General features: G+C 38.5%; 1 protein-coding gene across 4 annotated transcripts in view; it reads left to right on the top strand.

Moving 5' to 3' along the window:
* DCP1B (decapping mRNA 1B) overlaps positions 1 to 19,196 on the top strand; it is a 46,199-nt gene extending 27,003 nt beyond the window's left edge. For all 4 annotated transcript variants that reach the window (XM_087765450.1, XM_087765451.1, XM_087765452.1 and 1 more), the window contains 4 exons: positions 7,732 to 7,860; positions 8,618 to 9,457; positions 15,987 to 16,235; positions 18,143 to 19,196. In XM_087765450.1, coding sequence (XP_087621576.1) covers positions 7,732 to 7,860; positions 8,618 to 9,457; positions 15,987 to 16,235; positions 18,143 to 18,223 — 1,299 coding nt within the window. In that variant the 3' untranslated portion in view covers positions 18,224 to 19,196. The remainder of the gene's footprint in view (positions 1 to 7,731; positions 7,861 to 8,617; positions 9,458 to 15,986; positions 16,236 to 18,142) is intronic.
* The last annotated feature ends 3,083 nt before the right edge of the window (positions 19,197 to 22,279 follow it).

The raw sequence follows: 22,279 nt of genomic DNA, 5'->3' as shown, positions 1-22,279 counted from the left end.
TGAAATGTTTAAGCATTTTTCATAAAATAACTTTAAAAATACTGTAAATGGGAAACTGGAAAAATATGAGAAGGAGGCAATAATCTCTTCTATGAGAAGGAGGCAATAAATCTTTAAAGAAGTTACCTTCCATTTCTACATGAGCACACAGAAAATCAAGACAAAGTAGAGGAAATTCTAGAAGATCTGTTGTTTAAATAATAGGTTTTTGAATTTTTTTTCCTGCGGATAAGATCTTTTGCAAATTTGCTTCTTACTTCATGTTTAATCTTTCTACACTGAAGTGATTGCTAAGGAAATAACATGAAAACGTCCTCTTCATCTGGAACATAAATACTAGGAGTATCTGACCTCTTAAGAACTGGATATGTGGGTTTTTTCTTGTTTTGTTAGTAATATAAAATTAGGAAGGGTGTGATAAATAAAGGCAATGACAACCATTTTTGTATTTAATACCAATATATTTCACAGCAGTCATGCTTTTTTGGCTGCTTTATGACATCTACATCCTTGCCAGTGTATGTCTTGTGACTTAAAATGCTGATGTGCTGAAAACAGTTATGAAATATGTTGTTCTCCTTTTCTAATTCTGTGTGGTTTTGGAGAAGAGGGTGTTCTAAAGTATTGGGAGCTGTAAAATAAGAACATCAATTTTCAAAGCATCTAAGGAATTTGGTCAATTTTTAAGTCCTAGGATGAATTTATTTTTTTAAGAGTGTAACTAACTTTGAAGGGTATATCTTATTCCCAAATTAAGTTACACATTTAGAAGTTACATGAAAAATAAAATACATAGCCTCTCCCCTCCTTTTTTTGTTAATGGAGCTTTAAGTTGCTAAACCACTGAAGTATTTTTTGAAAAATGTACTTCTAATGCACACTTGCCTTTTCTTGATTTCTGGTAAGAACAAGTGGCATTAGTAGGCCTCATAATGATAGCTAGGGAGATAAACAGTTGAAGAGCTGCTAGGGTACAGAACAAAGCATGACAAAATGTTTTTCTCTTTAACCACTGTGCCTTGTCTTGTACTACAAGACAAGCTCTGCTTTTAGCTCTGTGCTGCACAGTTCTTCTACAGCATCTACCCATTTACTACAGCATCCTTGACCTATTAAAGTTCAGATTAGGTGGACATCCTTTGTCTTGCTGATGTGCCCCAAATAACTGAAGCTTCCTCTTCATTACGCACAACTATTTGATAAGAACATAGTTTCTGGTAGCGAGCAAGCATGGTCTCTGGGCTTCTGTTTCTGTTCTTTGACTGCTTCTTCACTGTCTTTCAGCAAAATGTTCCAGTGGTACTGCCCTGCCCAAAGAGGAATATAGTTTCTAAGTTTTCAGGTGCTTTAGCTTTTGATTTGTTAACTGTGTGAAAGACTTGATAGTAGGACCCAGAAGGCCTAGCTTTCCTGAGGGTACTGTGTCATACTCAGCCTGGATGATGCAGAGTCTACGCTACTCTTCTTAAACAGTATGAATTGGTTCTGTATGTCTCATTTAAGCAGGGCTCTGACTGGAAATCGTTTCTGCTACTGCTCTTCTGTGAGATAGTTCTTGTCCTCCTTAGCCCCTCTCTTCTGCAGAGCACCTTGTACACCTTCACGTGACTGTTCATTAATGTCATCTTGTGGCTGCTTTACATCAGCTAGGTAGAAATTCCCAGTTTCCAGGTCGTCTTGGCTCTGTGCTCGAGCTCTGACAGCTTCAAAACTTCATCACTTTCAGCATAGCCATCTATTTACAAAGCTCTTCTAAGTTCCATTGGGTCTTGGCTGGCCTTCTCTCCTTGTATCAGATCTTCTAGCATCTCCTTCTTGTACCTGATTGATAGGTCTTTTCAGTTCACATGTCTCAAAGTCAGGTTTTTGCTGCAGAGCATGAGATTGAGATGTGACATGATATTTGCTTCAGAACTACAATACTGAGGTACCATGCTTGTTCATTGTTTGTTTCCTTTGACAATGTTCTGTTCAGCTTGAGCTTCATATTGTACAGGTAGACTATGAAATCTCACAACACAGAGCAGTTGTTTGCCTCGGATGACTCTGACTATACCAAACTTGCCTAAAACACCCTAAGTGGTGGTCTTGTTCTTTTTGATTGACATTCACCACATACGTCTGGTTTTTTTCCAATGTTGCTTAGCATTTCTTTGACTTGGTCTTAGAATCTTTTGATTTCTTATGCATCTTTTGTAGGAGCATAGCTTTGAACAAGACACGTGACTAAAGGACAGACCTGTGAAGCAAGACGTAGTAATTGTCAGAGGTCACAGCTGATCAGTACTCTTCTGGTTTTATCACTAAAGAGCATGGTGACATTTCTTTCATGCTGCTTTTTGCTGTTTGATGATGATGACATCTGATATCTTCTCTACCTATCCACCTGACAGTTGCTGAAAATGTCATGCTGGTGCTCCTAATGTACTCATCAGCAAGGCCATGCTACCCATTTGGCAAAATGACTTTATATTCTGAGCTCCAATAGTTACAGATTCCTTTGAAATCATCACAGGCTTTTTTGCTCTTCAGCATACTTCCCTGCATTTGATAGCAGCCTACTAGCCATGTTATCAAATCATGGGAATGATACCAAGTCAGGTCAATGTCATTCTCTGTAGGCCTTTGTGTATACTGCTGTTCATTTTGCTGAGGAATTTGGTCTGAAAATTGTTCATATAGTGATAACTGTTAAACTCTACTGCTTCTCACCTTGGTTTTATGTGCTTAGTTCTGTGATCATGCAGAGTATGACAGTGGACTAAGGTACTCATGATTTCTGAAGAAGTCAGCCTATTAAAATATCCTGGAGGGCCAAATCGATTTATTTAAATTCTGCAGAACTCATGGTGAAATATGCAAGAGTATGTTATCCATCATGATAAAGAAAAAAGTTTAAATATGTCCTTATATGTTTTTTGCCCGAAAAGGTATGCTGAAAAATAGCAATAAGAACGAGAAATATTGAAGAAAAGGCAGCATCCTGTAGGAGGAGAACAGTTTGGGAGAAAAAAAGCTGTTTAATCTTACTGAAGTGTGGTTTTGTCTATGTAGTATCATAACGGGTTAGGATCTGTCCAATCTAAAAAAGAAAATGATCTTCACTTGTTTTAGTATAGATCAAATAGGGGCTACAGAAAGTGCTTATTTGGACTATGAAAAAAACCTTTCATCTGATGATTAACTGCATAAGATGCCTAATTGTCATTAAGTGAATGAGAGACAACACAAGTCACTAGTCAGAAACTGGGTGGGGAAAGTGACTTAAGAATAATTCAGTCATTTCTTCTAGTGTATTTAAAATTTAAAAAAAGTTGAAGAGGTTACAGAAGGCTCTGTACTAGGACATTGTTGAGGGTCCATATAAACTGCCTGGAAATGATGATAAAATAAAGCTTGTAGAAAACAAACAAAAGAATAAAGTTACTCAACAGTTTTGGGCCCCTCACTACAAGAAGGACATCGAGGTGCTGGAGCGTGTCCAGAGGAGGGCAACGAAGTTGGTGAAGGGTCTAGAGCACAAGTCTTATGAGGAGCGGCTGAGGGAACTGGGGTTGTTTAGCCTGGAGAAGAGGAGGCTGAGGGGTGACCTTATTGCTCTCTACAACTACCTGAAAGGAGGCTGTAGCGAGATGGGGGTCGGTCTCTTCTCCCTAGTAACGAGTGATAGAACGAGAGGAAACGGCCTCAAGCTGCGCCAGGGGAGGTTTAGGTTGGGTATTAGGAAAAACTTCTTCACCGAGAGGGTGGTCAAGCATTGGAACAGGCTGCCCAGGGAAGTGGTTGAGTCTCCATCCCTGGAGGTATTTAAAGAACAGATAGATACGGTGCTTGAAGACATGGTATAGATGGACTTGGCAGTGATAGGTTAACGGTTGGACTCGATGATCTTAAGGGTCTTTTCCAACCTTGACAATTCTATGATTCTATGATTCAAATTCAAGGATAACAACATGTAAGCTCGGAAGAACCTAAGAAAACAATTTGTTTGAGCAGTGCATTGATAAATGTAACTCAGAGCTAATAAATGGAAAGGAAACTTTTCCTTAGTGTAAAAGCTTTGATAGTTATGTTAGTGTTGTAGGCTTGTCTTCTACACTTTTTTTCCATGGCTTCTTTCTGTTATGGTTCTTCATAGCAATTCATTCATAACTATTTTAAATAAGAATTGCAAAGCAAAACTGAAACTTGAATTAAGTGTAGATTTCTGTCAAGTGCTTCCATTAATCAGGCTTTGAATCATAAAGAAGGGAGGTAAACATGGACTAGCTTTAAAAGAAAACTGTTTTGCTCTAATGAATAGTCTTTGGACTTAGCTCTCTATTTGAATTTTGCGACATCTTTAGTGATCAAAGTTGCATTGCACTGTGGGATAGGTAGAAAGGCTTTGGGTGAATGAAATAGTAAAATTCTAGTAAAATTATTTCTTTGATTCCCCACCCCCACCCCAGAAAGGGCAAAAGATGTAGCTGAGTTTAAATATATTTATATGTTGAATGTGGCCTGCTTGCGCTAGCCACAAGGCACTTGCTATGCGGATTTATATTTAACCGAAATTCAATTTTGCTGTGAAGTTCTGCATTATTGCCAAAGTCAGTACTTCATTCCTCATGTTTTTTCCAATCTAGTGCTTGAGGAAGTTTCTCACTTTATGCAGTAGAGGTATACAAGGAAAGAAGAGACAGGTGCTTGTTCTTTCTTCAAACCAAACAGTTAACCACCCTATGGCATGATTGTCTGTGCATGCTTTAACGTTATTTCTAAGAGCAACATTTGAACCAAAAATGGTCATACAATAGAAGAAAGCCAGGTACATGAGTGGAACTACACTTCTACTTTGCAAGATTGTATCTTCAGAAATTCACTGCAGAAGTCTTTGACTGTCCAAACACCCACAAGATGATTTTTCAGCAGAGACTCACAAAATTGTTGAGATTGGAAGGGACCTGTGGAGATAGTCTAGTCCAACCTCCCTGTTTACAGCAGTATCAGCAAAAGTGGGTTGCTCAGGACCATGTTAAATCAGGTTTTAAGTATCTCCATGGACGGAGACTCCACCACCTCTCTGGGCTATCTGTTCCAGTATTCAAACATACTTAAACTAAAGTTTTTTTTCTTAAGTTTAAACAAGATTTTATGTATTCTGTTTTTTGCCTCTTGTCTTCACGGGCCACCACTGAAAGGAGTCTGGCTTGGTCGTCTTTACTTCCTCCCATCAGGTATTTATACACATTGATATTATATCCTGAGCATTCTCTTCTGGAAACTAAGCCTATCCTTGCTTGACAGGTGCCTAAGTCAACTTCATAGACTTTCAAAGAACTCACTCATGTGTGTCTGCATCTTTCTTTTCGTGGGAAGCCCGGATGCTGGTGGCCTTCTTTTGCCACAAGGGCATGTTGCCGATTCGTATTCAACTTCTTGTCCACCCAGGTCCATTTCTGCAAAGCTGTTTTCAGTCAGTCAGCACCAACCTGTCCTGCATAGGGTTATTCTTCCTCAGTTTCCCTTGATTGAACTCCATGTTCCTGTCAGCCCATTTGTCCAGCCTGTCAAGGTCCCTCTGAATGGCAGCACAACCATCTGGTCTATTAACTACACATCCCTGTTTGATATTGTCTGCAAGCCTGCTCTGCCCCATCATTCAGGTCATTAATGACGATGTTAAACAGTATTGACCCCAATGTCAAACCCTGGGTACACCACTAGTGACTGGCCTCCAGCTGGACTTCATGCCAACAATATTTTGAGTCCAGCTGATCAGACAGTTTTCTGCCCACCTCACTGTCCACTTACCTAGTCTGCATTTTATCAGTTTGAGGATGTTATGGGAGACACTGTCAAAAGCTTTGCAAAAGTCAAGGTAAACAATATCCACTGCTCTCCCATCATTCACTGAGCCAGTCATCTCACTGTAAAAGGCTATTGGGTGGATCAAGTATGATCTCCCCTTTGTAAATCCATGCTGGCTACTCCCAGTCATTTTCTTGTCCTTAATATGTTTAGAAATACCTTCCAGTTGGAAGCCATTTGTTTCATCACCTTCCCAGGGATAGAGGTGAGACAAACTGGCCTGAAATTCCCCAAATCCTCCTTCTTGCCCTTCTTGAAGATAGTACTGGTATTTGTTTTCTTCCAGTCCTTGAGAACCTCCCCCAGTTGCCTTTACCTTTCAAGAACAGTGGTTTCACAATGAGAGAGGCAGCTGTCTCTGCTCTTACGAGTGCATCTCATCTGGTCCCATGAACTTGTGCATGTCCATTTTGCTTACGTGCTACCCAACCTGATCCTCCCCTGCCAAGGGTAAGTCTTCATCACTTCAGACTTTCCCACCAGTCTCAGGGGCCTGGGATTCCTGAGGATAAATGTTGCAAAGAAGGCATTGAGTACCTCCTAGAGCCCCTCGAGAACTCAAGTTCTGTTTTACTGAGCAGCCCTGGAACCAGTGTGTCTTTGTTTACTGTTGCGGTAGGTGTCAGAAATGGATTAAATGATCAGTTTTGTATATTTGAGAGGGGGGTTATTTTCTCACCTAACACATTTGCATCCTAAGGAGTTTGTCTCGGAAAGTTCTGGAAAGGACACTGACATTTTCATAATCGCACAGCAGTAGCTCTGCTGTGTGTCTGTATGGCAGTCTGTCCAGTCCAGAGTTCTGTCCCCGGTAATGCACAAGACTGGGCTCTTTGGAGGAAAGAATGAGAAACCAAAACTGATCATTCCTTACCCAACTGTTAGTCCTGCAGCATAAAATTTAGAGCCAATCAAATCCAGGTAATTAACTGTGAATATTCTTGTTAGATAGGATTAACTTTTTGTTAGATTATCCTTAAAAAAATCTTTCCGGTTTCTTGGTTTCAATTGTATCAAGCAACAATGACTTCCAATATACTGTTTTCTTTTCTACTGACAATAGCATTCCTTGTATACCCAATGCTTTTTTTAGTTTCATTGCCTATATTCTTATTTTTTGTACAATGTAAATAAGACCATCTTATTCACCTTTTCCTATTCCATTTATTATTCCTCTTTGATGAAGCATTTTCTGTGTGTTTTTTCTGAATTAAATCATGCCCTTCTCTCTTCATATGTCAGTTATTCCATGCCTCTGATCAGTTTGTCATCTGTCTCTGCCCATCTTTTTATAAATATTGTTATTAATCCTGTCATATTTAATAAGAAAACATACTGATTCTACAAACTGATTAAATCTTCAATTATTTTTCTGTGCGGGTGTATGCGTCTTCCAAGTTCCCACAATGCGGAATATTTATGTAAAAGAGTTTGAGTTATAATTCCAGTTTTTAACAAAAAGCATTTTAAATGTTCTTTATGGGCACATTAATCCTTCATGTATCTAAACTACTTCTAGCTGCCTACTGATGCAGGAAAAGCATGTCTGTTGCTTAGTTTCTAAGGTGTGCTTTTTTTAATTTTTTTTTTTTAAGTGCTGGAAAAGCAGAAGGTAAGAAAGAGAACTGAGATTTAAATAGAGGGAAGCCTCATACTCAGGGAATCTTGGAATCAAGTGTTTATTTTTACATATGCCTTGTGGTTTTAGAAAATTAGGTTGCAGTTGTTACAGTTCTTTCAATAGCATAACATTTCATAATCAGAGCTGCAACTAATATTTTTGGTTATTGAGTACTTGGCTCTGGATTTTACTACAGTGGAGAGCTATGGGAAAAGATATTGTTCCACTTACTAAAAAATACTTCTTTTCTGTTGCAGTGTAAGACCTGCTCAGAGCCAAAACAAATAACCAGTTCCTCTGCAATCTATAACAACCCCAACCTAATCAAACCAATTCCAGTGAAGCCTAGTGAAAATCAGCATCAACGAATATCTCAGCAAAGCAAGGTAAAATGTTTTGTGTGTTTTCTGCCTAGTGCTGCTATGATCGAGTAGCCATGTAGGAATATTTATTTGAGTCAGAAGGTCAGTGCAAGAATTTGAGGTGGAACCTCAGTAAGGAATTATTTTAATGAAAAACTAATGTGTTTTATAGAAAGCCTCCAACCCCCACCATATAATGTGGAAGCATGTAAATTACAGGCATGCTATCCTGATGCAACGAAGAAACACTAGTCTTTCAATGTTCAGATGCTGCTTTGATCGCAAGCTGATCTAGTCAATTGCTGGGTCGCATTTTTTGTGTTCTTTTTCTTTAGGTGAATTCAGTTAATCTAAATAAAGAAAAGTCTCTTGATATATCTTCAAGCTAAATCACACTGCAAAATCCTAAACACTGAATTCAGCTGTGACAGGGAGATGCACAAGAAGTGGCCCTACTTGACACAACAGGAGATTTCTGTCTCTTACTAATATTGTAGCTGATAGGGAAGGGTTGGGTGAAAGGGAAAGATGCTCTTCCATGGTATTTAAAGTGAAGCCACTGCTATCTCTCAGATTCACTGGTTTTCTCCCACATTAGCAGTTTGACAACTGTCTTCTTGCCCTTCCTATGTGACAAAACTATTAAAAATTCTCTTGGGAGGAAAGAGCATAGCAGTTTTCTCAGCTTTTCCTTGAATACTGCTGGCTAAATATTGTCGCCACTTAATGTAACTTATGCACGAGGGAACTATGCTTACTTTTTTCCTTTGTCCCCTCACAGAATGTGGATCCTGAACCACAGCACTTGTCTTTGACGGCGCTGTTTGGAAAACAGGAAAAGCCAGATGTCTCAGAACCACTTAATAAACAGCATCAAGAGAATCTTCCTGTTAGGCAGGGTGTGGTACGTTCACTGTCCTACGAAGAACCTAGCAGCCATTCGCCCTCTGCAGAGAAACAGCTTTGCCCCGCCATTCAGAAGCTTATGGTGCGTGGGACAGACCTTCATCCACTTGCTGAGTTTCCCGAGAACCGACTCTGTGAAAATGGCAATATCCACCCTGTGGGTGAGACTTTCACAGGACTCTTCCAACCTGTGACTTCTCATGGTATTGCAACGTCTCATGTAGTTCAGGATACTGCTGGCACTCAGAGCTTATTACAGAAATTACAGGGTCAGTCAGGGTCAGTGACTAAAATGGACCCCAGCGCAACAGGATCTGTGAACTCGACAGCTTCTGTGTTCAGCAGGACTCCTGCTGCTGTTGGAGCACCAGCAGCACCGGTAAACAATATGAGCCAGCCACCTTTGGTATATTTCAATGGTTCCCTACCAGGCCAGACTTTAGAGTCTCAGACACTTGGTAAAGAACAATCCAAACTTCCTAGACAGCCACTTTCTCTCTCTGGCAATCAAGCAGCCAATTCTGGGGTGATTTCACCTCAAGAGTTATTGAAAAAACTCCAGATAGTCCAACAAGAACAACAGTTGCATGTATCCAGCAGACCAACCTTGGCAGCTAAGTTTCCTGTTGTTACTCAGAATACCAATACACTGAAACCACTGGATTCCTGGATAGAAAAGGCACCGGGTACAGAAAAACAGAGCTCTCTCTTTCAGGTAAATGGGCAACTTCAGAATTTAAAACAAACAAATAAATAAAAATCTAGCAGTCTTTTGAACTTGGAGTTTTATGAGGTTAGTCTTTGTTTTGTTTTGGCCAGCATATTCTTGTTACTGTCTTACTATGTGTTGCACATCGTTCATTTTGCAGGTGGTAATTTAACAATATCAAGTCAGTCATGACTTACCAAGCTGTGATACTGTAAATACTGAAGGCTACTTCTCTTGCATATCAGTAATGACCAAAAATACTGCAGTCTTGGGTTTTTTCCAGAGGCACTTTGAAAAGTCACCTAGTTTTCAGTTGCCATACTTGGTCTCAGGCTGTTGTATGTAATTGCTGGTTATTGAGTGTAATATCTTGGGTTTAATAATTATTTTTTCTTACAAAATTAGTCATAGCTTTCTCTGTGCAGGTATGCATTCGTTTGTATGCCAGTTGCTAAAAGTGCTAAAGGTGCTTAAAAGATCGCTTATTTTCTAACAGCAGTTTTTTGAAGTATTTGTGTATTGCTGAATTAGTTATCTTGTACCGTAACTGCTACTTCTAGCTATTCATTAGCCTTTTTTTTTTTTTTATTTGTTATGTATTATTTTGAAAAAATGGTGTTGTGCCTGAATGCCTTGCAAAAACTGAAGCCCCTTAATTCTGGTGATTGTGACCCTAAAAGTCAGATTGGTGCCTTAAAAAATTCAGGAGATGTCAAGAGTCTGTCTCTCTCATGAGTGAATTTTTCTGTTCTTCAGAAAAGCATCATGCGCAATTACAAAATGTCCCATCCTGGACAACTACTGTCTTTGTTAACAACTTCATTCTCTATAGGATCTTTTACACTTGAATGTCTTTAAATGTCCTGTTTGGGGATAAGCGAGCATCTAAGCCCCTTTTAACTTCCTTTATTGTGGAAGGACTGTCCGCAAGACTTGTGTTATACTGGAGTCTGAGTTTTAGTGTATTGGAGTCTAGAAGTTACTTATCCAAATCATAAAGCTTTCACCTTTTCAGTGTATAGTTCAAAAGCTGCTTTTCTATTGCAACTTCTTAAAAAGCTGAATGAAAGACTACAGAATACTTCAGCACGCTCCGAGAATCCTTGTTATTCTAGAAAGTTACCCTAAACGTAAAGAGGCTGAAACAGTTATTGAAGAATTAAAGGCCACATCTGTCACTAAAACTGTGATGGGTCAAGATTTCTAATTCTGTGAGAAAGGTCAGAGGAAGATGAATTTGATATAGCAAATAGCCGTCATTATTTTTATTCTTTTAATTAAAGCAGCATGACTTTGAATCTGTGTGAGAGAGTTTTGGGGGGATTAGTCATTGAAATTATTCAGGATCAGTTGCTTACAGATGGTAATCTGACTTACCAGTGGAGTACTAATGAATAAAAAGAGGATCCAAAGTCACAAAAATTTACTTCTGTTTTCACTGGGAATGGAACTTGTCTGCTGTAAATGAAAGAAATTGTCTGATTCACTGGTAAATGTACTGATAGCAGGGAGACATAAGACATTCCTACTTTGAAGGTAAAAGTGAAATGAGGCAAGTGCCAGGCTATACATTATAAGCCAGTACATGTAAATAAAAAATGGCAAATACGCTGATATATTTTCAAATGAAAAATCCATATTGATGCTGTTATGGCTAATGACTTTGTGTATATTTGAAAAAGAAGATTATGCCAGCATTAGTTGCAATGTGGAAAGGGAATTACTGAGGTCTGACATAATGCAATTTCAATAATTTTATGCTTGAGTATGAATAGAACAATAGCTTGAGAGAAGAGAGAAATCTTCACTGGAACAAGTCTCATTCACTGTGATTATTGCTGCAAGGTTGCCTTTTTTTTTAAGGGGCAACTAAGGAGACTCTCAGTCTCACTTTGCATGGCTGTGAGCAGACCAAGTAGATTGAGACTGCCTAGGAGTGACTTTACAGACTGACACAGCCACAGCTGCTATCGAAACAGTATTAGAGGCAGTTCTTCCGACACATTTACTATTGTTTATGAGACTTAATACATAAAATAAAAATGGTGATGAAAGTAAGACTAATTATTGTTTAGGACACCTAAAGCTCTGCAGTCTGGAAGGAATGGCCTCTTTTACATGCAGCAGATTGGAAAAAAAAAAAAAAAAGAAAAAAAGGAGAGGGGGCTAAAAATGAACTAACGAGTCTGTATTCCTGTAGAATGCCATGAATTAGCCACATGAAATATTCCTACTTTTGAAAAAAAAATGGAAGATAAAAATTTGAAACAACTTTTAAAACCAACATTAATCTTTTTATAATACCATCCTTGCTGTAGACCAAAGGCTTTAAGTGCTGCCATGCCTGCAGACAGACATTCGAGTGAAATTGAATTGGCACAAATGTATCTGCACATGCTCATGCAAAATTGATCAAAGCAGATCCTGACAACAAATGCAGCAAAAGGTTTTGTTCTCTGTAATTATTTACCTTTTGGTATTGCCTCTTTTACTACAATTCAGCATACAGAAAAAGCAAATTCTAAAAAGTCTGACAGGAATAGAAAGGTATCTGGACAGTCTCTGTTGTTGGAAAAATCGGAACACACTAGATCCATCAGCAGCGCTGAGAAAATGAAAGCAATAGTCTTTTCCACAGTTGACACATTACAAGCCCAAGTTTAAATTGGCTTCTGCTGCATCTCCATATGGTGTAAGAACTGTGATCTCCCACATGGAAAGGAAGAGACCAGTTACCAAGAAAAAAAAAAAAAAAAGAAGAAAAAAAGCAAAAACTGAAGAATAATACTCAGAAGCATTCAGTCTGGTCTGGTCTGGTGCCAGCCCTGTTCTGTGAAGTATTCCTTATGCGGACAGTGAGTAACGTGTGCTTAAGGTGCAATAAAAAAGCATTAATCTGCAGTGGCCTTTTAAGCATATGTTTAGTGTTAGGCATGAGTTATCCTGATTATAGATACATGCATGCTTAAGTGTTTATGTTAATCAGAATTATGCTTTTGAAAGTGCTTACAATAACCTTGACACAAATTTATCTTTTCTTCAGAAGGCCACTTATCTTGCAGCCCATTTTTCTCATTTCTTGGAGTATTTTCCATCACGAATGTATTTTGTAACTTTATTACTACATCTTCTGAATACGTGAATGGTACCGAATATCTTTGGTGTGAGCATCACACAATTACCTATCAATTGCCCTGACTGCAGTTTCAGTATGAGACTGTAAACATGCACAAGAGGAATGCAATAGGTACATTAAACTTGTTTTGAACAGTAATTTAAGATTCTGTAGTTAAACATCAATTAAAAAATTATGAATTAATCTTTAAAGACAAAGCAATGTTAGCATTGTAGCCAGCTTTATTTTAATAGTAAGTGTCTTTAAAGTTCCTGAACCGTTCTTAGATATTAAATGTTCTCAGTTTTAAGTAAGGCCACTAAAAACAGTTAGAGGCCCACAGCACCCACCGGGTGCTGGTGTTCCAGAGGAGCACTTGATGCACGTGGGATTCTGCACACGTAGGAAGCAAAAGCGAGTGCCAGTTTGCATTACAGGAGAGCCAATGCATTCCTTAGTTCATGGCGTTATGTGAATTTGCCACCTATCGTGTCATCCAGCTGCCAGCAGCCACGCAGAATATCAAACAGATATCTCAGTGAGCATTTGTGCTTCAGAGAAGGAATACTAATATGCTGCAATGATTATTTTGTGCAATTTTCATTGTTCTTACTTCGTTGTGGCACAACTGATAGTCGACTCCTACTCCATTGTTAGTGACTCAGAGATTCAAGTGTTGACCTGATGAAGCTAGAGATAATTCAGTAGAGGCTGGGTGAACGAGCAGCTCAGGTTAGATTTGGTGGGAAAGAAGTTGATCAACAGCATTTTGGAAGGGCTGTTACGTCTTGTGAGAAATTACTCAAAGCTAAAAGATTGGCCCAAAGGCTGTTATGTCCCTACAGAGCGTTACCAGTGCTTTCAGCGAAAGTATGGTGCTATAGGAATTGCACTAGTAATGCCAAGATCAGCGTCCCATTTTCTGGTGGGTGTCCGTTACCCCAGTGACTGGAGGTGATCTAAACTAAATCTGAAATGAAATTTTGCCTTTATGTTTTTAAAAAAACTTGTTGTTTATGTAAAAGTTTGTTAAATGGCAGAAGCTTTGAGCACGAACTGTTAGCAAAGAATACATTTTAATGTTTGCATACAGAAACAAATGCTATGCACTGAAAAAATGATATATATCTTTTCTATTCTTCTTCTGACAAATATTTCAAGTTTTGCAGTAACCTGTAGATATTAGCTGTGTCACCAGTAGATGGCAATATTGCTTATTCCATATAGCTTCCATATGCTTGGCAAATCCTACCAAAAAGCTGTTCTGTCCAGGGAAAACAAATAATTTTTCATGTGTCTTTTAAACCACAACATTGTACGTGTTTGAGAGTAGTAACTCTGTATTATTAAGAGCACATTTTGTCTCACGTTTTGTTTATTTGCCTTGGACTCTAGAGACAAATGTCTTTTGATTTCAAAGGACGTGTCATCGAGGTCTTTGACATAGTCTGTCGCAGAGTCAGCTGTATTAGTGGGACAGTTTATCTCCTCCAGCTGCTCACCACCATCCCTATGCTGGAGGTTCCTGCCCTTGGAGCCCAGTTTGTATATGCATTGTTTAAATCACATTAGGGAGAATCATCCGGTTTAAGCAAACCCTGTCAATTTTGCTTGAGGTAAATTAAAGAGAAGTTACTTCAGCTGCATGGATGAGTAGAGCAAAAGTGTTGTGATAAGTATCTGGAGGTATTCGGTCTTCCACAGGCAGGAGAACAATCTTCTCGCTTACAGGAGAACATCTGTGCACAGTCTGAAGGTCTCGCTCCACAGAGGGATGTCACTTTGGACTTACATTGGTTTTCTTCTAAAATGAACATTGTTTTTCAAGCATAGGTGCACAAACATATGCGCTACCTTACTGTTTGAAGCAAACCTACAATGAGTCAGGAATACCTTAACTCATTCAGGAGCTTGTACCACAGACGTGATGATGGCTGTGATAATTACATGTCATGGGGTAGGAAAAAAGCTGTATGTCAAGAGTTTCGTTTTTAGGTAGTATTCTATATCTGAGAAACGGAAATAATATTTACCTAAAACGTGAACTGGGAGGTTTTTTGCATTAGGTGCATATTGCATGCTTTCTAATATCCATGAGTCTTTCCTGACCCCTAGTCTTTCTGCTTCCTTCAATTTTGTGTAAAACAGCATGAGATCTCAGTCCTCCTCGTTTCTTTCTATTGCTCTTTGTATTATAGTCTAACTAACATTGTTCAGAAATGTCTTGGGTAGAACAATCATAACTGGGAGTAAGACAAGATACAGAAATATGAATGTTCTTTAATATTAAACTACGTTGTTTTGCATACCTGGCAGATAAACCTCATTTTTAGTTTCTTAATTTTAATTTTTCTTCAGAACTGAAATGTAACCCAGGACACAGAGTGAAGTGATTCAGTAGCCTTTCACCTTCATACAGGAGCAATAAGTCATGCTCCAGTCCAAAAGAGAGGAGCTTTGCTGGGCTTGTATCAATTCCTTTGTATGTTCTGTTCTTTGAAAAAAAAGATCGAATACTTGAATAGCGAGGAGATGGCTGATTAGGATTAAGATTTATTACTAGAATTACCTGGAGAGAGCTCCATTATCTGCAAACTGGGTGAATACACTTTCCGTTATGTTGTATATTATATTTGATGGTATTTGCTAGTCCTGCATGTTTTACAGTTCCAAGATGCATTGCGAAATTTAAAAGTAAAAATTCTTTGACACCCATCTTTGCAGGTTGGCATGGATATGATACTGAGGAAACTTGCAGAACTACTGCAGCATCAAGGTGTTTCTTCTCCTTGTGGGCCTTTTTGGTTTTGTCAACTGAGTGTTGGTTAGGAATTGGTTCTGTTTCTGACAGTGCCATCAGCTCACTGTGACTCTTCAGATAAATCACTTAATCTCTGTTTTCTTTCCCCTATCCTTAAGTAAAAAGAGAAGGAAAAAACATATACTTATGTATATACTTCTAAAGTAATTTGAAAGTTATAATTGGAAAATACTTTCTAGTATTAGGTACAAAGATTAGTCTTTAATAGTGATATTCGCATGTAAGTATATTCTCAAAGATTAAACCTAATGACTTACTATCCCTATGTAGAAGACTTTACAGCTGCATTTTCTAAGAATGCTAATATTTAATAGTAGTCTGATTTCTATAATAAAATGCTCTTGTCCTAAGATCACTTGCCTATCAATCAGATAGACTTAATCACACTTGAATCCATTGCTGCAATCTCAAACTGGATGGAAGACCTTTTAATCTGGAAATAGATCATACAGGTGGTCCTGAACTGGAGTTTCACATAACTGTATCGATGTCCAGCAGTCTCTGTACCTGTTGCCAATCAGTCTGCAGTTTTGATCATCTTTATTCCCATAGAATTAAGTAGATAGGTTTAATTGATGACTTTATTTTTATATGAACAGGTAATCTCACCTCAACGCATTCCTGCCACTGTGACTCCTACCTTGTTGATGTCCCCAATGGTGTTCACTCAGTCCACACCTGCTCCACCAAAAGCAAATGAAAGTGGGCGATTAACAGCAGCAAACCAAGAACCTGCTGCTAGCTCAGCTAGCCTTCTCCTGCCACTGCAAACCCCAGAGCCATCTGTGGTCAACAGCAGTTCAATGACGAAGATGCAGCTGCAGGAAACACTTCTGCACCTGATCCAGGTAAAGGGCCAAGAATTCTTCTACTTTGCTTAAAATTCTGATTCCCATTTTGATATAAGCACCCTATAATTGGTTGCATTGATCTGTCTAGAGGCTAAATGAGTAACTAGAATATATGATGGAAGTTGTGCTACTTAAGGCTGCATATTAACAGAGCGCTAGGGCATAGACCACATGTGATAGCCTCTCCTTGCACGCTGCTGGCTTAACTGCATTTTGATTAATGTATCTGGTTTGGGTTCAGGAAAGATAATAGATTTGATGGAAAAGAACAAAGATGACTGAAAGCTTCATGAGGTCAGCCTATGAGCCAGAGAGATATCTATTATATTTTTAGCTAAGGATAAATAATAGGTGATTATCCTAGCTGCCAAATATTTCAGGGATGCATGTTAGCAGTAACAGGAATTCAGATGGGAAATTAAAATTGCAGGATGAGTGTAAGCAACTTCAAAATATGGGTTAGATAACCTAAAAATATACTAGTTCAGTTTATTCAATGTAATTCTTTCGTTCAAACGCTAAAATCCATCTTGCTGCAGTTATTCAGGTGTAAATGTAACAAAGCTTTAACAACATTACGTATGAGATGATTGTTTACTGCTCTGGGATGATGTCAGTGATTATGAATATTTTTTTCCTTAACTTGCCATGTGATGAATATCTGAAGAGTAGAGGCTGAGGAAAGGTTTTATAACTAAAGGTTTTATAATTAAAGGTTTTATAAAAGTAAAGTTTTATAACTAAACTTTATAACATAAAGCATAAGAAATAGAGACACAGGTTTAAGGGTCCAATTTGTAGGCCAAAACTATGTGCCTGTATGTCTTTGGAATAAAAATAAAAGTTGTTACTGGAATTGTTATTGGAATGTTGAAGTTACTCACTTAAAATGCGATTTAAATTATAGACCCAGGAAAAAAATAGTCTCTTTAACAAATTAGAAGCTTTTCTCATTTTTCCCTGTATTTTTAGTTTGGGATTAAAAAATAAAAATATCGCATTTTCCCGTCTTTACATAGTTTGAGTATCTGGATAGTAGGAAACCCATATATGAAGTTAAAAAGGAAACTAGCCAAGGCAAATCGGATTTTACCCTCTGAAACTGTACTTGTATATCTGACCCTGCTGTTCTTCGTGGTAGTTAGGATTAACAGAGTTATCTGGAAATTACTGCCAATTTCTTACCTGTTACTTTCCATTATATAAAACTACAATCTCGAATGCTCCTGATTTTCCTCAAATACTATCTTGATTTTAATTATCCTCATAAATTTATGTGAGCTACTTAGGATATTGTTTCTTAATGTGGGTTGACCCGTTCTTGCAAAATGATCTTCAGAAGGAAAAAGTTAAACAGGCATCAGAGCAAAAGGAGCAGCATCAGTTTAGGAGCATTAAGTCTAAAAGAGCTAAATAAGATGCAAGGGTTTGCCCAGGTAGGATTTAGTATAGGATCAAAACCCAGGGTGTTTCACTGTTCCTTCAGATATGCTTAGAATTATCACTGACCTAATGGAGGAGACGACTTAAGGAAATTCTTAGGTAAATGAGGGCAGAGGGAAGAATTTACAGGATTGTATCGTCACTGCGATATCATTCAAGAATAGTGCACTCAAATCCACTGTGAGTTTGGAAAATCTGCTTTCTGTGTACTCATTACTTCTTACAGAGATACAGTCATGTTTGCTGCAATAAAGTTTGTATTCACATCCAGTTCTTCCAATGCTATTAGCAAGGCTTGGAAATAATACATATTTTTGGAAAAGGAAATAGCCTTCCTATTGCTTGCTTTTTAAGATAGAATACGGTTGAAAAGTATTTAATCCATGAAATGGAAAAAACTTCTAATCTCTTTACTCAAGAACACCTCTTGTGCACTAACAATTACCTGGTTTGTTTTTCAGAATGATGACAACTTCTTAAATATTATTTATGAAGCATATCTCTTCAGTGTGAGAAAGGCAGCAATGAAGAAGTCTGTGTGAAAGATGATTTCAAAACTCAATTTCTATTGCTTCCTGAACTCCAGGAAAAAGGTTTCAGATTTTTCAAGTACGTTTACGTTTAAGGAAATGAATGGTCTTAGGCATTTTGCATACACATAGATTTTGCTTGTTGGCAAGTACATGCCGTACTGAGAAAGAAGAGCAGAAATGGATTGTGCCTTTAGGGAGGGGAGTGTCACAATAATGAAGACTTAATCACAAAATATCTTAAATTATTTTTCTTATATTCGTCCATGCATAGAATTGGTTTCCCTGCATAAGGACTCGGTTCTCAGAATTCAGTTTCCGTTTTCACTTGCAGCGTGGTTATTCATTGACTAGGTATCTGTCATGGATTTTCTCCGAGACGTCATATGCAACTGCCGTGGTGAACGTGCTCGTCTCTGACCACATGGTGGCAATGTGGGACCGCTTTTAGGAACGTGAAAATCCGGGTGAACTCGGAAGGGAAAGCCTTGGGAAGGCTGATCTATCATCGTAGTTCGTGGTCTGCAAAGCAGTTTAGATGAAATGACATGACTTTCCCCCAAATTTTTGTAGAAAAATCTTTTTCTATTTTAACAAGCATATTTTTAGCTAGCTGTAGAAACGGGACTCTGCAGGTGTTTTGAAGAATTGCGGGGGAGGGTTGGTTTGTGAATGTACTTGCAATCAGCATAGCTCTGGGGTGGCACTGGATTCGTGTTTCTATTATTCCAGATTCGATCTGCATTATTATAAGCGATGTACAACTTTGTTAAGGGGAAGGCTACCTGATGTAAAAGTCTTATTCAATTTTTTTTAGTGTGTTCCTGGAGCACAGTGATTTCATTGATCCATTTATAAAGAAAATAAAATGGATAATCCCTACTGCGTGCTGATTTCATTTTATTGTACCGTGGACTACGTACTTAGAATTGTTGGGTCACTTGTATTTGTATGACTTTAAAATGTTTTTACATTTGGCAGAAGACACATGAGGCTTTAAATCAATTAGAATAAATGACTGAAAGAAAATTTTTGTACATTTTTATTAGCATCTGCTGTTGAAATGCCAGTTTACTACAGTTTAGGAGCCCAAAGTTGTCACTGAGGAGACATTTCTTTTGTGGGCGTAGAGAACCCAATCTGTAATCCATAAGTGAGTATACACTCTTCTTTGCTATGGGCATTGATGTAGGCACAACTCAGTAGCCTCATCTGTGAAGGTTCTTCAGTGTAAATTAGGATGCAGGTTTCAATTATATAGTTGTAATCATTCAAACAGTTGCCCCCACCCCCACACATCTGGCCTTTCTCTAGCGTAAGAGTGTGATTTGCGGGGGCAAGGGGTGAGGGGATTTGCTCACATTCCTTGGGAAAGGCTGTAAATCAATATTAAAAAAAAAAAAAAGTCAAGAGCTGCTTTCTTTACACACAAGTGAGTAACCCCAAGAGACTTGTGCCTACAAAACTGCTAGACTTTTCCTACACTAAGTAGCTCATAGAGAGCAAGTTGTATTCTGGTTCCATTTTGTTACCAAATTGCTTACTATTCTTGCAGATTCGGTGAAAAGAACATGTTGAGCAGATACCAGGAAGGGCAGACTTTAAAGACAGCCAGTCCTAATTCTAATCCCGCAGCCATAATAATTTATGTAGTCATTATAATTTATGGGATACTACTGAGTTAATTGGTATTATTTCTGAATGAACTGGTGTGGAAGAAATTGGAATCTACACAAAAGAGTTTGTATGAGATTAAATACATGCATAATTGGTGTCTGTGATGCTGGATTATCTGAGAATGCAATTTAAAGATGATGGGGACACATAGTTAAAACCTTATTTGACATGTAGAACTTCTGTAATTGGTAGGTAAAAATAATCCTTAAGCATCTCGAGCTGTGTTTGTGATAGGTTTTCTAGTCATGGGGGAAACAATTTTATTTACAAAAAAGGCAAGTAGAAATTTTAAAAGCATCCTTATTTATTGCTTTTCAGAGTAACATATCATTTACAAAAATTAAAGGCATATTTTTTAAAACATCTTCTGTTAACTCTTGATGTTTATGACAACAGTATTATTGGCACTGTGCTTGACAAGCTGAGGCTTATCTTAAACAAGGACAAAGCTAGTTCAGGGTTTCTTCTCACTGCCCTCTCTTGTTGTTACATCTACACCAAGTAACACTGCTGGAGTTGGATTTCTCTCACTGTGTTATGCTGTAAGGGATTTCTGGGATTGTTCGGGAGGCATAAACCTGCCTTTTGTGGAGTGAAGAAAAGAACATTAGTCGCTAAAGAAGGGAGCGCTGCTTTAGTTGACTTGCATGCTTACCAAGAACGACAGAGGTAAGAAGACAGAACAGGCTCAGAAGGAAACTCTGAATTTTATAACAATAAACAGAGGAGGAAAAGTAGTGAGAGAATTCTATGGAGAAATGAAACCAAACTTGTTGTCTAGGTTTCCATTTCAGATGGCAGGATCTGCTTCTTCAGAGGCATCTGGGGATTGGAGACTGAGCTTGGAGACATACTAAAACTGCGGTGCCCCTTTCTTCTTTCTACTGCAAACTGAAGTATCTGTCTCAGAAAAACACTTTTTCCAGAAATATAGTCAGAGCCTTCCAGTACCATGGAAAAGCTGGAGGATCCTCACGTAATACTGAAAACCTCATCTCTGCCTTTTTGTATTGTTAGCAAGAATTCCAGAAGTTGCAGCAGTGCTTTATGCATTAATCCCAGTCTCAGCATTGAATTGGTACTCGTTTTCAGTGTATTTCCACTTAACCACTGTCCACCTCCTTACAAAATTCCACACCTATTAAACTAGAGTGAGAAGACAAGGAGTAGAAAGTCAGTGAAATACTGAAGCATTGTCTCTGTCAGTGTTTATTATGGAAATCCATAATATTCAGTGAAGGCATCCAAATATTTCCTCAGGCACTTCTCACAGAAAATTCAAATCCTTAATTTGATTTTTATTCATTAGCTCTCTGTTGCTCCTCTATTTACTCCTCCTTGTTGTAGCTGCAACAGGGATAATTAAAATTGTACAGCAAAATGAAATTTTCCAGGAGCGGGATGCGGCTGAATAGGCAGGATGCTTCGTCTCCTCTGACACCCTGTTTAGAATGTGTTGAGCTTTGAATTTTGGTCATAAAAGCAGTGAGTATTCAAGATATCTTTGTCCCTTTAGGCTATTAAAATCATAGTTTAATATTTTAGCAAACCTGGAGACCTTAGCTGAGGAAAAGGCAAAATTAAAAAACATTTTTCAGCAAGTATTTGAGGCTCTAATGTAGAAAATGTTATGAGACAGGAGCTTTACCCAGAGGAATTCCTGAAACCTAGAAAAAGGCAAAATTCTAGTCCTGGAGATGAATAACACACTGAAAAATTAATCCTCAGTTAACCTACAGTAAACTTTACTACTAATCCAAAGGACTTTTAAGAGACTCTTACAAGTCCTTGCCGTTTCCAAACTGCTACAGGTATCTCTAACAAGCTTGTTCTGGCCTCTAGATGTAAATCTGTGCGCAGCTAAGTTGGAAATATAGGAGGAGGGAGCTTGGCCTATACAAACAGGAGGAGGAAAATGTGGTTCTGCAAGACGCTGAAGAAACAAAGGCTGTAGCTTTATAAACACTTTAAGCTGGCTCTGCTGCTGAAGAGGCAGCCCGTCCCAGCCACCCACTCCTAGCTGCTCATCCCTGCTCCCGCACCAGGCTTTCCTTCCTTTTTCCTTTATTTTTCTCCTATTTTGTTTTGATTAACATGGTAAAATACATTGCAGCAGAATTAGTCCAGGTTAAGACTCCGTCCACGCCAAGGCTGGTTTTAACCCAGATGAGTTCAGTGGGCAGCAGCCCAGGCACCCGTACCCGTGTACGGATAGGGGTGCGCAGCCGTGGGGTAGGGGGGTGGGATGTGGGGAGAGGAAAGTGAGGCAGCAGACTTGAGCTGCAGTACTGCCTTAAACTGACTTGAAGCTTTTGGGAAACTGCGATCTAAAGGCCTTTGCCTCTTTGCTGATATTAAGACTCGGAAGATGCCACAAAGATCAAAATGTGA

The sequence above is a fragment of the Nipponia nippon genome, unplaced genomic scaffold, assembly GCF_047370975.1.
Source record: "Nipponia nippon isolate SJK-2023a ecotype South Korea unplaced genomic scaffold, ASM4737097v1 scaffold_3, whole genome shotgun sequence".
Lineage (NCBI taxonomy): Eukaryota > Metazoa > Chordata > Aves > Pelecaniformes > Threskiornithidae > Nipponia > Nipponia nippon.
This window is presented reverse-complemented; position numbering and strand designations above follow the sequence as displayed.